The sequence below is a fragment of the Ambystoma mexicanum genome, chromosome 8 (genome assembly GCF_040938575.1).
Source record: "Ambystoma mexicanum isolate Mex_15411 chromosome 8, UKY_AmexF1_1, whole genome shotgun sequence".
NCBI lineage: Eukaryota > Metazoa > Chordata > Amphibia > Caudata > Ambystomatidae > Ambystoma > Ambystoma mexicanum.
The window spans coordinates 1,739,641,674-1,739,656,844 of NC_090929.1; the positions used below are offsets into that span (position 1 = coordinate 1,739,641,674).

Sequence of the window (15,171 nt, forward strand, 5' to 3'; positions counted from 1 at the left end):
CCGGGAGAGTGCCCAAACGGAGAGGTTCGGGGGAGAGTCGAGATGGGGGGGAGGGGCTCACGTTAACGAGATTTGTAAGTGAAGCCTGGCCGGGGGGATCCGGCTGGTGGTCCAGCCAATAATCCAGGAATGGAAGAACTACATGGCTGGACGCCGGGGAGGGGGGTGGGGGTCTGTTTACAAGTTGGGGGTTTTAGGGCGGGAAAAGTGTTGAGGGGTAAGTTGGGAAAACGTTTCAAAGAGGCCAAAACAAAAAAACACAGTAAGCAGGGTGAGAGCGACCATGCAACATCGGTGACCAAGGGGAAAGGTGACAGCGATTATGGCTGATGACCGACCGGCCCTGGGGGTGGGGCCCCTAAACGTACGGGGCTTGAACACTCCCACGAAGAGATCCCTAATCAGCAGGGAATTTAGGAGGGCGAAGCTAGATCTACTTTTCGTGCAGGAAACACACTGGGTGAGGGGGAGGGAGCCCAGGTTGTGGGGAGGCGGAATCGAGGAGGTTTTCCATGCATCCCATAAAGGAAAGAAAAGAGGGGTTGCAATTCTGATCGCCAGAGGGTTGGGTTTCGAAAAAGACTCCGCCCTGAGGGACCCAGAAGGCCGCTTCCTCTTCGTACGAGGCTCCCTACAGGGATCGCCCAAAACATTGGCGGTAGTATATGTCCCAAACGAGAGCCAGGCCCAATTCTGGGAGGGAGTGGGGGAAAGGCTGAAAACCTTTGTCCAGGGCCCATTGGTGGTGGGAGGCGACTTCAATATGGTCCTAGACCCATCCAGAGATGGACAACGGGTGGTTCCACCAAAGCCCAGACCCGCTGGAGACGCCTCGGCACGTTGCTTTCAGAGGGTAAATGAAGACCTGAACCTGGCGGATACACTACCTACCCCCAGGCAGGGACTTCTTCTTTCTCGTTCTATTCCTCCGCCCACAAGGCCTTCTCAAGGATAGACTATATCCTCGTGGACGTGGTACTCCGACCTCACATAGCGGGTTACATGATAGACCCCGTCCCCTGGTCAGACCACGACTTGGTTAGGGTCACCCTGGCAGGGGACTGGTGTAGAGAACGGAGGGGACGTTGGAGATGCAACGACGCCATCCTGAGGGACGAGGTACATGCCCAGAATGTCCTGGATGCCGTTACAGAGTTCTTCAAGCTCAATGACAACGGGGAGGTGGGGACGCACACCCTCTGGGACGCCTTTAAGGCGACCCTAAGAGGAGTGCTCATAAAAATAGGTTCCCGACAGAAGAGGGAAAGGGAAACCCAGGAGAGGATTTTGAGGGAAAAAATAGCTCATATTCAACCGGGGGGCTCCCCGACACGGACCCTGGAGCGAGACCGCGTGGCCGCCCTGGAGGACTATAGGCTCCAATTGAAGGATCTTCTCCTCCACAAAACCGAGAGGAGCCTCCTAATGGTTAAACAGAAATATTACGAGAAGGGGGACAGAGCGGACAGGATCCTGGCCTGGAAATTGAATGAGGTCCAGAGAAGCAGGATGGTGAAGGAGGTGAGGGATAGCAAGGGTACACTAGGCTGTGACACCCCCCACATAAGCGAAGCCTTCCGCCAATACTACGAATCACTATACGCCTCCAAATATGACGGCGGCGATGCCCAAATTGAGGAATTTCTCGGCTCCATACAGATACCGTCCCTTTCACGGGAAATGGCGGAGGGGCTGGAGGGTCGGGTGACCGAGGAGGAGGTGGAGAAGGCGATCAGCGGGATGAAGGTGGGGACCTCCCCGGGGGAAGATGGCTTCTCGGTCTATTTTTATAAGAGGTTGCGGTCCTCCCTGTCTCCCTATCTGGCGAGGGTCTTCAACGAGGTCTTGGAAGGGGGCACCCTCCCCGATTCCATGATGGGTGCCATTATAGTGGTCCTCCCCAAGGAAGGTAAAGACCCGAGGAAATGCTCATCCTACCGACCCATACCATTGCTCAACACCGATGTTAAAATCTTGGCCAAGGTGGTGGGTAGACGAATGGAGGGGATAATGCAGAAGTTAGTCCATGGGGACCAGGTGGATTTCATTAGGGGCAAAATCAAAAAGAGTCCCACAAATCAGCTTCCTTACCTTACCGCTACGAGTGAGCTACCCTAGATGTATACACATTTAGTTCTTTGCATTTTTTACCCCAAAACAAGGGCTCTTAACCATGTAGATGTTGAAAAAATATACATATTTTAATATTTATCACAACATATTAAATACACAATGTTAAAACAGTAGATAGATTTGGCCACATATTATTGTGTGTGCATTTCCACTGAAGGCGTACAAACCAAAGAAATAAGAAACCTTAATTATGCCTTTCTATGGTGGCTACTCCACAAGGAGCCACCGTTCTTGTTCATGCCCTTCCCAATATATACGGGCAAAAAAGGAATGTGCCAACACTTGATACAACAATGTGTTTCTAGAACCAACATGGAGATGTATCTCTTGACAGATCAGCAAGGCCAATGTTCCCTGTTGCGTATCCTGTTGGTCCTGTCCTCGGGGCACTTGGGCTTAATTCATGTTGTGGTTTTCACACATTGAATGGTACACCACAATTTGCAATCTCTATAGATCATCTTTAGTTCTGTGTAGTAACAAAACTGTTCTATTCTTCTTTTGTTTCTTTTATTGGAGTTACATATGTCAAAAGTTTGAATGAACTGCGTGAATCCGCTGATTGCCACAAGCATTAAGTCCAACAAGTCCACAAGTCCACAGTTTGCAGAAGAACGGCAGCACCAGCAACAAAGTCCTTCAGCGGCAAAGCAGTACTTTCGAGAATACCATTCAATGTGTGAAAACCCGAACATGATTTAAGCCCGAGTGCCCCCAGGACAGGACCAACAGGATACGCAATAGGGAACATTGGCCTTGCTTATCTGTCAAGAGATACAACTCCATGTTGGTTCTAGAAACACATTGTTGTATTAAGTGTTGGCACATTCCTTTTTTGCCCGTATATATTGGGAAGGGCATGAACAAGAACGGTGGCTCCTTGTGGAGTATCCACCATAGAAAGGCATAATTAAGGTTTCTTATTTGTTTGGTTTGTACGCCTTCAGTGGAAATGCACACACAATAATATGTGGCCAAATCTATCTACTGTTTTAACATTGTGTATTTAATATGTTGTGATAAATATTAAAATATGTATATTTTTTCAACATCTACATGGTTAAGAGCCCTTGTTTTGGGGTAAAAAATGCAAAGAACTAAATGTGTATACATCTAGGGTAGCTCACTCGTAGCGGTAAGGTAAGGAAGCTGATTTGTGGGACTCTTTTTGATTTTGTGTTTGATTAACCTCACCCACTCAGCCCCTAAAAAGAGGATCATTGTGGCTCATGAAAATTTGATGTTCATTAGGGGCAGACAGGGATCAGATAATATCCGCAAAACAATAGACTTGGTACATTTCGCCCAAAACTCAAATCTCAAAGCATGCATACTGTCCCTGGACTCGGAAAAAGCTTTCGACAGAGTAGAGTGGAGATACATGATCCTCCTCCTCCAACGAATGGGCTTTGGGACACACATCCTGAGCTGGGTTGCTGCCCGCTACAGAGCCCCCACCACAAGAGTCCAGGTGAATGGAGTGCTGTCAGAATCTTTCTCCCTCACCCGAGGGACTAGACAAGGCTTCCCCCTATCCCCCCTAATATATGTCCTCACAATGGAGGCCTTGGCCATAGCGGTCAGGTCCCACCCAGACATCAGGGACATAAGAAGGGGAGAAGTGGAATTCAAACTCTCCCTGTTTGCCAATGACATCCTGGCATACCTGGTGGACCCGGGCTCTTAGCTTCCCCCCTCCTGTCCCTGGTCAGCTCATTTGGGCGTTTCTCAGGCCTGAAAATCAACACGGCTAAGTCTGTCCTCCAGTGCTTTAAGTGGGGTAAGAAATTGAGGGGGGGCCCTCGTTTGGGGGCGTGGCTTTCATTGTGGGCGTGGCCTAAAAGTGCACAAATCATAGTAAGGTGCAAACAAATATATAAATGTATGTGAGCATTTATATGTTTTTATGCGTACCTTACTGTGGTGTGTGTACTTTTCAAACCATATTTTATAAACATAGCAATGTTACATGTTTCTATGTTTCTAAAAGATGGCTTGACACGTAAACAATTCAAGACATCTTTTATAAAGCGTTGATGACGGACAAAACAAACCGCAAGGTTGGCTTTGTCCGTCGACAAAGCTTTATAAAAGATGCCTTGAATTGTGCACGTTTCAAGCCGTCTTTTATAAACATAGAAATATTTCTACCTTTATAAAAGATAGCTTGAAACGTACACAGTTCAAGGCATCTTTTATAAAGCTTTGCCGACGGAGAAAGGCACCTCGGGCTCTGTGATCTCTGCTCAGAGCACATAGATCACTGAGCCCGAGCCGTCTTTCACCCTCTGTGAACCCGCGGGCTCCGTGATCTAATCTGCATATTAGATCACGGAGCCTGCGGGGGTCACTGACCTGGGGAGGGAAAACAAAGGGACAGTAACTTCCTCTGATGACCCTGATGAGGGGTCATCAAAGGGAGTTACACTAACTGACAGAAGTGCCGCCAGCCTCAGCGTCGCTGAGGCTGGCTGGCACTTCTGTCAGCTTGGCCGACATAATGACGGGCGCATCTCCCGTCGCGGCTGCGGCCGCGGCGGGATAATGCATCCCGCCAATGTTGTGTGGGACGGGGGCCCCGGCTGGGCCCCGGCTCAGCCCCACTTTCTGGAGACTGCCGGGGCCCGGCCCCGGCAGGCCCCGGCCCACTTTAAGCACTGCTGTCCTCCTCCCGATGCGCCTTGTGGACCCAGTACTAGACCCCCTGACCAGGTTTCATGGGATAGCTGTGGGCAAGAACACCATAAAATACCTGGGTGTCCTCCTCACTAGGGACTTATCAAAACTGGGGGCTTCCAATTACGAACCCATGTTGTCCGAGATAGCCTCTGACTTGAGGAGATGGGGAGGAATGATCCTCTCGTGGTATGGTCGGATGACGGCAGTTAAAATGAACATTCTGCCCCGGCTTTTGTACCTCTTTACAGCCCTCCCTACCCGGGTACCCGCGCAAACCTTCATAGATTTGCACAAGGGGGTCCATGATTTCATTTGGCAGGGGAAAACTCCACGGATTGGTAGGGCCACCCTAACGCTTCCAAGAGAGGAGGGGGGATTCGGATTCCCAGACTTCCAATTGTATTATCACGCAGCACAACTGCGGGTCCTCCTAGAACATATGAAGGAAGGCTTGCGAACATATTGGTCATATTTGGAGGACATGGATGTCCACCCCCTTAAAGTCCGCGACCTCCTGTGGGCCCCTCGCAAATCCATACCGAAACAAGTACTCTCTCACCCGACCCTGGGCGTTCTCTGGGACGTCTGGAGGGAGGGCCCCCGAACAGCCCATCTTTCCTCCTGGCCCTCCCCCATGACCTCCCTGTGGGGGCCCCCCCTGAAAATGGGCAGTATAGGGTTCGGACAATCCCAGCGTTGATCCGATGCGGGACTGGAATGGGCAGGCCAGCTGTTGAGGGAGGGTGAATTCTTGAGTTACGAGGACCTCCGGGAGGGACTGGGAGGTGGGACCCTCTCCATTTTTGAATACCTCAGGCTTAAGGGTATCCTCAACGATCGTGCATGGGGCACAAATTTGCGGAGACAACTAACTCCCTTCGAGAAACTCCTTGACTTAGCAACCTCCAGAAAGGGAGCGGTCTCCAGTATATACACAATCCTAAACACCCATGACCTTCAGGCTAGGAGGGGCTTCCGGGGGTTTTGGAATGATCTGGCTGGGGAGGAGATATCAAAGGATGCCTGGGCCCGTATTTTTAAGGTATCGTTTCATGGCAATCTTTTCACTGCGGATATGGAACATAACTTTAAGATCCTGCAGGGGTGGCACAGGGACCCGGCAAAACTCTCGAAAATGTTTGCTGGGGTATCACCAGAAGGCCCGAGGGGCTGTGGCCAGATAGGTTCTAGAGGTCACATGTGGTGGCTATGTCCGAAGGTGCAGACCTACTGGAAATCAGTGAGAGACTGGATAGCGGAGGTAACGGAGGTCCCTCTGCCCCTCAGTCCGTTGACCATGCTGCTGGGCCTCCCCCCGGAGGATGAGGAAATACACTGGTACCCAAGGATGTGGGAAACTATGTTGAGAGCGGGCAGAGTGGCCCTAGCCCAGAGGTGGGAGAGCCCGGAAACCCCTTCCAAAGAAGATTGGACGAAAAAACTTAAGAATATGTTTTTGATGGACAAATTGACCGCCCTGGTAAACAAGGACTCATCCTCATTCCTCGCTGACTGGTATGGGGTCCAGCAGACATGGGGATGGGATGTACATTAGTTCTGAGATCGTACCCCCGGTCAGTCGGGGCGGGGTCGCCACCGAGAAAGACTGCTCCCAACGGGGGGTCCGCGCGGCCCGGGACGGCGTCGGCCTCAAGCCAGCAATGGAGTTGGTCACACGTCGCAGCGCTCTGAAGAACTAGAAAAAGATGTGAAAGTTTGGTCTCTTTACTGTTGTTTTGTTTGGTTTGGATAAGGGGGGGAGGGAGGAGGGGGGATGGGGGGTACTGTGATACCCCTTTTTCTGTCTTTTGACTTTAAAAATGCCAATAAAAACTAAAGTTTAAAAAAAAAAAATTATTAGTCAAGTCAAAACACCACTTTCTGTCAAAACAGAGATGAGCGCGTAACTTAGATGGCACTCCAATAATTAAGTAAAAGGGAGAGAAAAAGGCAGGTCATGAAAATAAAACAGTTCCCAAAACTTTTAACAGACCAAAACAAGTTAAAGAAGGCAGAGTCTACTGTAGAGCCAAAGTTCATAGGCCAGGCCCACTTTAAATGGAGCAAGGTGAAATGTGCCCAAGATCACACAGTTGAGAAATGTATTCAAGTCTTTGTAAAATTGTTCAAAAGAGGTTGGGTTGATTCTGAAGGTAAAGTTAGAAGGTCTGGGGCCAATCCAGTTGTAAAGCAAAGGATTTAAGGGTCACCTTTAGCAAACCGTAGAAAGAGAGGCCAGGTGGAACACAGTACCTTTAAAGTTGAGGAAGCTCCAGCGGTGGCAGTTGTTCCTGGCAGCGGGTGCAGTTCATGGTTTCGACCAGGGGAAGAGATGATCTTGTCGAAGAGGAAACTTGGAGTCGTTGCACTGCCCAGGGAAGAAACCAGCCATGGAGTTTGTTGGTTAAAAGGTGCGTTCCTGGTATTTGTGGTCACAGTGGTGCAGCTTGGCTATCTGGCCGCCAGAGTGCTTGGCACGGGCGATTCAACCAAGTGACGTCCTAGAAGGCGAAATGGCGAACTGGTTGATGCCACCAGCTCAGAGGAAGAAGACTCTTTCAGCAGAAGATCTTCTCTTGTCGTCGGGAAAGTGGTGAGGTCGTTGCAGCAGGGCTCCACCGGTGGGTCGTCATTGCAGATGGCTCAGCTTCTAGCCTCTTTGGATTTCTTAGGTCCTGTGGCGACTTCTGAAGTTCCAGTCCCAAAAGCCCTGCTTTTATGCAGAAAAACCCCCATTCAACAGCCTAGCTGCCACTCATACATGCTAAGTGGTGAGCCGGGTGGCTGACCACTGGGCCAATCAGAACAGAGTGCGACTTGAGTTGCTAAGGCAACGCAGTCTAGGGTGCCCATTCCCCCACCCACACATCCTGTGGAACCCAGACAGAGTGGCACCAGTTGGAGGGCTTCTGTGGAGAAGCCTGCCAAAAAGTGGAACAAAGGGCCCGACCTTGGTTGGAGTTACAGAGACGGACACGAACGCCATTTTAGAAAAGAGTTCTGGCAAAAAGACCCAACCGGTGATTTTATATTAAATAAATAAACCGGCGGTATCTTTAACATTGCACCACAAAGTGGTGCGTTTAAAATCAATGGGAAAATCCCATAGGAAATATTCTGGTGGAATATTTTGCGTGGTAACCACTGTCACCAGCCAGAAACTCGACAAGGGGGGACTGGACAGTGCCCCCTTGATAACAGACCCAGGGTCAATCTAATTACCCCCTTCCAATACTTCCACAATATGATGGTTTGTACTGGTTCTGTTCACAATTTTGGACTAGTAACGTCAATGGTGACTTTACATGCCCTGGGAGACAGTAGTCAGTCCCAGGGTATGGAGTCTATGTTTGGGGGTCACTATGATACCCTTGTGTTACTGCACTGCGGGTGCTGTGTAACACACATAAAAAAAAACAGATGATACCCCATGGAGTAAAAGACCCCATAGCCCATAACCACACAAAGAGTCAAAGACATACCTCAAATCATGCCTAAGAGTGGGAGGAAAAGAGTCTCACTCTTAGCAGGAGAAAAAAACAAACCCTAAAAATCCAGCAACGCTGCTGGGGGACTCACTAGGTTTGGGAAATTAGCCTTATAAGAGAATTCTCCCTAACAGGAGAGGCATGCGGGTTTATGGCCTGGGGGCCATAAGTAAACCAGTGATTCGGGGTGACATGCTGGTTTAAAGGCTGTAGTCATAAGTAACCAGTGATTCGGAGGGGCATGCTGGTCTATGGGCCTGGGTCATAAGTAGCCAGTGATTAGTAGAGGCATGCTGGTTTATGGGTTGGGGTCATAAGTACCCATTTATTCCAAGTGTTATGCTGGTTTATAGGCTGGGTCATAAGTAGTCAGTGATTCGGAGAGGCATGCCGGTTTACTGACTGTGGTCATATGTAGCCAGTGATTCGGAAAGGTATGCTGGTTCATGGGCTGGGGCCAAAAGTAGCCAGTGATTTGGAGAGGCATGCTGGTTTATGGGCTGAGGTCGATTTGGAGAGGCATGCTGGTTTATGGGCTGGGGTCATAAGTAGTCAGTGGGAGTCATTACAACCTGGACGCAAAGGGATACCGGGCACCGGTAATGACACACCGGTGCCGGTAATCCCTTTGCGCCCTACTACGAGGTCCCTTTGCGGATCCCGTAAAGGCTGCCTGGTTTTACCAGGCGGCCTGAGCGGGAGCCGCAAAGGGAGCAGGGAGCAAATAACAGTACCGCAAATTACTCCATTCACCAGACCGGAATCGGACCGATTTTGGAGGCAGCCATGGCGCTAAAAGCGCCATGGCTGCCTCCAAACTCAGAATGAGGGCCAGTGGGTCTCCTACCGAGGTGGGCGCAAAGGTATTACCGGTAACAGTAAGGAGACCGGCGCCGGTAATCCCTTTGCACCCTATTCCGAGGTCCCTTTGTGGCCCCGTCCTTAACGCCTGCTTTTACCTGGCGTTATGGACGGGACCCGCAAAGGGACTTCAGAGCTAATAACGGTACCATAATTTACGGTACCGTTAGTAGCAGCCTCCCCATTCCCACTGAGCCCAATGGGGGCTCAAATGGGAATGGGGATTGACATATTCAATTCAATGGGAATTTACCGGTCCGGCAAAAGTCGGACTAAACCGGTAAGTCCCCATCGAACCAGGGCGGACACGGTACCAGTATTGGTGCTAATCATGGCGCTAATAGTGCCATGACTAGCACCAACCTCAGAATGTGGCCCAGTGATTCGGAGAGGCAAGCTGGTTTATGGGCTGGGGCCATAAGTAGCCAGTGATTCGGAGAGGCATGCTGGTTTATGGGCTGGGGCCTATAGGTAACTAGTGATTCGGAGAGGTATGCTGATTTATGTGCTGGGGTCATAAGTAGCTGGTGATTTAGAGTGACATGCTGGTTTATGGGCTGGGGTCATTAATGCCCAGTGATTCAGAGAGGCATGCTGGTTTATGGTCTGGTTCATAAATAGCCAGTGATTCAGAGAGGTGTGCTGGTTTATGGGCTGGCGTCATAAGGAGCCAGTGATTCGGAGAGACATGCTGGTTTATGGGCTGTTGTCATAAGTAACCAGTGATTTGCAGGGGCATGATGGTTTATGGGTTGGGGTCATAAGTACCCAGTGATTCAGAGAGGCATGCTGGTTTATGGGCTGAGTCATAAGTAGCCAGTGATTCAGAGTGGCATGCTGGTTTATGGGCTGAGTCATAAGTAGCCAGTCATTCGGAGAGGCATGCCGGTTTATAGGCTGGGGTCATATGTAGCCAGTGATTCAGAGAGGCCTGCTGGTTTATGGGCAGGGGCCATAAGTAGTCAGTGATTTGGAGAGGCATGCTGGTTTATGGGCTGGGGCCATAGGTAACCAGTGATTCGGAGTGACATGCTGGTTAATGGGCTGGGGTCATAGGTGCCCAGTGAATCAGAGAGGTATGCTGCTGGTGTTAGGCAGAAACGTGTGCAGTTAGTTCCATTAGGGACCACTGCAAAAGGCTTAAGACTACAGGTGTTGGCAGTAAGCCCAATTGGTAGCAGTCTATACTCCCCATATTTACCTGGTAGCTGTGGCTGAGTAGTCAGTCTTCTCTCAAGAAGAGTTAGGCAGTATATAGAGTATACACATTAGGTACAAAAATACAGTAGTACAAGCAAACACTGACCAGAGCTTTGGTATAAAAGAATATAATTATTTATTTAAAAACACACTTGTAAAAATACACCGGCACTAATATGTCAAGCAAGTTGTCATTAGAAATATATACACCTCCCTGATTAATTATTTGACAAGTCTAAGATAAAGCACCACTTATTTGCAAAACAGAGGTGAGCGTGTAACCTTAGATGGCACTCCAATAATTGATTTTAAAAAGGGAGAGAAAAGGCAGACATAGGAAAACACACAATACCAACACTTGTAAAGAACCACAGCAAGTCAAGAAAGGCAGGGTCTACTGTAGAGCAAAAAGTTCATAGGCCAGGCCCATTCTTGGAGAGAGCAAGGTGGAATGTGCCCAAGATCACACAGTTGGATTACACTTTAAAAGTCTTTGCAGATAGTTCAAAAAGGAGTTAGATCAGTTCAGAAAAGTTAGTTAACAGGTCCGTGGTCACCCCAGGATAGGGAGTCAAGGACTTAGGAGACACCTTGAACAGTCTGTTGCAAGGGAGACCAGGTGGTACACAGTACCTGAAATTGTGAGAAAGCTCCAGCGGGGGCAGTTGTTCCTGGCAGCGGGTGCAAGTTGGTGCTTCGTCCAGGGGAAGAGAAGTTCTCGACGTGGAGGAAAGCTGGAGGTCGCTGCACTGCCAGGGAAGATACCAGCCGCAGAGTTTCCCGGTTAAAAGGTACAACCCTTTTATTCGCGGCAGTGGTGAAGCGTGGCTATCTGGCCGCCGGGGTGCTAGGCACGGGCGATTCGACCATGAGACGATCCAGGAAGGCAAAAAAAAGGTGAACTGGTTAACCCCATCAGCTCAAAGGAAGAAGACTCTCCTGGAAGAAGATCTTCTCTGTCATTGGGAAGTGGTGAGTTCGGTTCAGCACGGCTCCACCGGTGGTGTCGTTGTTGCAGGTCGGCTCAGCTTCTCCCTCTTCGGATTCTTTAGGGCCTGTGGCGACTTCTGAAGTTCCAGTCGCCAAAGCCCTGCTTTTATGCAGCAAACACACATTCATCAGTCCTAGCTGTCAATCAAACATGCTAAGTGGTGAGCCGGGCGGCTCACCACTGGGCCAATCACACAAGAGTGCGACTTGAGTTGCAGAGGCAACTCAGTCCAGGGTGCCTATTCCCCCTCCCACACATCCTGTAGACCCAGACAGAGTGGCGCCACTTTTGGAGGCTTCTGTGTAGAAGCCCGCCAAAAGTGGAACAAAGGGCTCGACTTGGGTTGGAGTTACAGAGGCGAACACAAACGCCATTTTAAAACTGAGCCCTGGAAAAAAGACCCACTCAGAGAATAAATATTAAATAAATAACCCGGCGGTATCTTTAACATTGCACCAAAAAAGTGGTGCGTTTAAAATGAATGGGAAAATCCCATAGGAAATATTCCAGGGGAATATTTCACGTGGTAACCACTGCCACCAGCCAGAAACTCGACAAGGGGGGACTGGACAGTGCCCCCCTTGAAAAACAGACCCAGGGGAAATCAAATTACCCCTACCAGTACTTCCACAATATGATGGTTTGTACCAGTTCTGTTCACAATTTAAGACTAGTAAAGTCAATGCTGACTTTACATGCACTGGGAGACAGTAGTCAGTCCCAGGGTATGGAGTCTATGTTTGTGGGTCACTATGACACCCCTGTGTTACTGCACTGAGGGTGCTGTATAACACATATACCAAAAACACATGAAGCCCTTTGGAGTAAAAGACCCCATAGCCCATAAAACACATTACAAAGTCAGAGGACATTCTCAAATCATGTCTAAGAGTGGGAGAAAAGGAGTCTCACTCTTAGCAGGAGAAAAAATAAACCCCAAAAAATCCAGAAAAGCTGTTGGGGGACTCACTAGGTTTGGGAAATTAGCCTACACAGAGAATTCTCCCTAACAGCTGGTTTAGGGGCTGGGGTCATAATTAGCCAGTGATTCAGAGAGGCATGCTGGTTTATGGGCAGGGGCCATAAGTAGCCAGTGATTCGGAGAGGCATGCTGGTTCTTGGGCTGGGTTCATAAGTAGCCAGTGATTCAGAGAGGCATGCTGGTTCTTGGGCTGGGTTCATAAGTAGCCAGTGATTCGTAGAGGCATGCTGGTTTATGGGCTGGAGCCATAGGAAGCCAGTGATTCAGAGAGGCATGCTGGTTTATGGGCTGGGGTCATAAGCAACTAGTGATTCAGAGTGGCATGCTGGTTTATGGGCTGGGGTCATAAGTAGCCAGTGATTTGGAGAGGCATGCTGGTTTATGGGCTGGGGTTATAAGTAACCAGTGATTCGGAGTGGCATGCTGGTTTATGGGCTGGGCTCATAAGTGCCCAGTGATTAGTAGAGGCATGCTGGTTTATGGGCTGGGTTCATAAGAAACCAGTGATTTCGGAGAGGCAAGCCAGTTTATGGGCTGGGGGCATAAGTAGCCAGTGATTTCGGAGAGGCATGCTGGTTTATGGGTTGGGGGCATAAGTAGCCAGTGATTCGGAGAGGCATGCTGGTTTATGGGCTGGGGTCATAAGTGCCCAGTGATTCGGAGTGGCATGCTAGTTTATGGGCTGGGGGCATAAGTAGCCAGTGATTAGTAGAGGCATGCTGGTTTATGGGCTGGGTTCATAAGAAACCAGTGATTTCGGAGAGGCAAGCCAGTTTATGGGCTGGAGGCATAAGTAGCCAGTGATTTCGGAGAGGCATGCTGGTTTATGGGCTGGGGGCATAAGTAGCCAGTGATTAGTAGAGGTATGCTGGTTTATGGGCTGGGTTCATAAGAAACCAGTGATTCCGGAGAGGCAAGCCAGTTTATGGGCTAGGGGCATAAGTAGCCAGTGATTTCGGAGAGGCATGCTGTTTTATGGGCTGGGGGCATAAGTAGCCAGTGATTCGGAGGGGCATGCTGGTTTATGGGCTGGGGTCATAAGTGCTAAGTGATTCGGAGTGGCATGCTGGTTTATGGGCTCGGGGCATAAGTAGCCAGTGATTTCGGAGAGGCAAGCCAGTTTATGGGCTGGGGGCATAAGTGCCCAGTGATTCGGAGAGGCATGCTGGTTTATGGGTTGGGGTCATAAGTAGCCAGTGATTAGTAGAGGCATGCTGGTTTATGGGCTGGGTTCATAAGAAACCAGTGATTTCGGAGAGGCAAGTCAGTTTATGGGCTGGGGGCATAAGTAGCCAGTGATTTCGGAGAGGCATGCTGGTTTATGGGCTGGGGGCATAAGTGCCCAGTGATTTCGGAGAGGCATGCTGGTTTATGGGCTGGGGTCATAAGTGCCCAGTGATTTCGGAGAGGCATGCCAGTTTATGGGCTGGGGGCATAAGTAGCCAGTGATTTCGGAGAGGCATGCTGGTTTATGGGCTGGGGGCATAAGTAGCCAGTGATTTCGGAGAGGCATGCTGGTTTATGGGCTGGGTTCATAAGAAACCAGTGATTCGGAGAGGCAAGCCAGTTTATGGGCTGGGGGCATAAGTAGCCAGTGATTTCAGAGAGGCATGCTGGTTTATGGGCTGGGGGCATAAGTAGCCAGTGATTAGTAGAGGCATGCTGGTTTATGGGCTGGGTTCATAAGAAACCAGTGATTTCGGAGAGGCAAGCCAGTTTATGGGCTGGGGGCATAAGTAGCCAGTGATTTCGGAGAGGCAAGCCAGTTTATGGGCTGGGGGCATAAGTAGCCAGTGATTTCGGAGAGGCATGCTGGTTTATGGGCTGGGGGCACAAGTAGCCAGTGATTAGTAGAGGCATGCTGGTTTATGGGCTGGGTTCATAAGAAACCAGTGATTCGGAGAGGCAAGCCAGTTTATGGGCTGGGGGCATAGGTAGCCAGTGATTTCGGAGAGGCATGCTGGTTTATGGGTTGGGGTCATAAGTACAACACAGAAAAGCAAACAAGGTGATTCCACCCTATTAGAACTGGCACTTCACAGTTGGCCCCCAATACGAAGGGCTGTAAATTTCAAAAATGGTTCCAAAAAAATAATACAAAGGAATTCAATAGATTTTTTCAAATAGTAATACTTTCTAAATAGAGTCTTGAATCGATGTTAATATAACAGGAAATGTTCTATTCACATTCCTGTTATATGTTTTCCAAGTAACAATTATTCTCATTATACCGAGTTGCGCATTCATATCAGTCTGCCATGTTTGTACAATAGCCCATGCATTTCGGATAAACCTTCCTCAGGGCTGTACATGAGTTATATTTCACTCTATTAGGCTTTAACTGTTTTGATGAGACATGCATTTAATTCAAAGTAAACATAGTGGACAGATAATGCCATGTTCAAAATATAATAAAGCAATGCACATACCATTCATAGTTGTATCGAGCGTGTTGTGCCAAAGAAAAGAAACAAAATCACTTTTTAGTTTAAATGCATAAGAATCTAGAATATCAACGTATTCACACAAGGTGCATAGCCCCGTCCTACCTGATTGCGTAAAATGTTCTTATTCAAATGCGTGTCAAAACACGTAAAGCAGTGCTGTCCCTGCTGGGAGAAGAAACAAACCCTCAACTAATGTGGCTTTTTAAGTATTTCGCATCACGAAAGCTAGCGTAGGAGCGCCAGCTCTTACCTCTTGGTCAGATCGTTTTCTGCCGATAACTGTGCTAGCCGCTGAGACGCGTGCTTGCGCAGGCTGTGGACCTGTTTTAAGCGTCTCCATGGAGATGGTGCGAGGCGCCGCAGACCTGCTGTAAAGCTGGTGCACGTATG

The 15,171-nt window shown here is 49.2% G+C and overlaps 1 protein-coding gene across 1 annotated transcript in view; it reads left to right on the forward strand.

The window, feature by feature from the left end:
* Positions 1 to 1,002: 1,002 nt before the first annotated feature.
* LOC138473498 (vomeronasal type-2 receptor 116-like) overlaps positions 1,003 to 15,171 on the forward strand; it is a 75,197-nt gene continuing 61,028 nt past the window's right edge. Inside the window, exon 1 of the mRNA XM_069612137.1 lies at positions 1,003 to 1,909. Coding sequence (XP_069468238.1) covers positions 1,003 to 1,909 — 907 coding nt within the window. The remainder of the gene's footprint in view (positions 1,910 to 15,171) is intronic.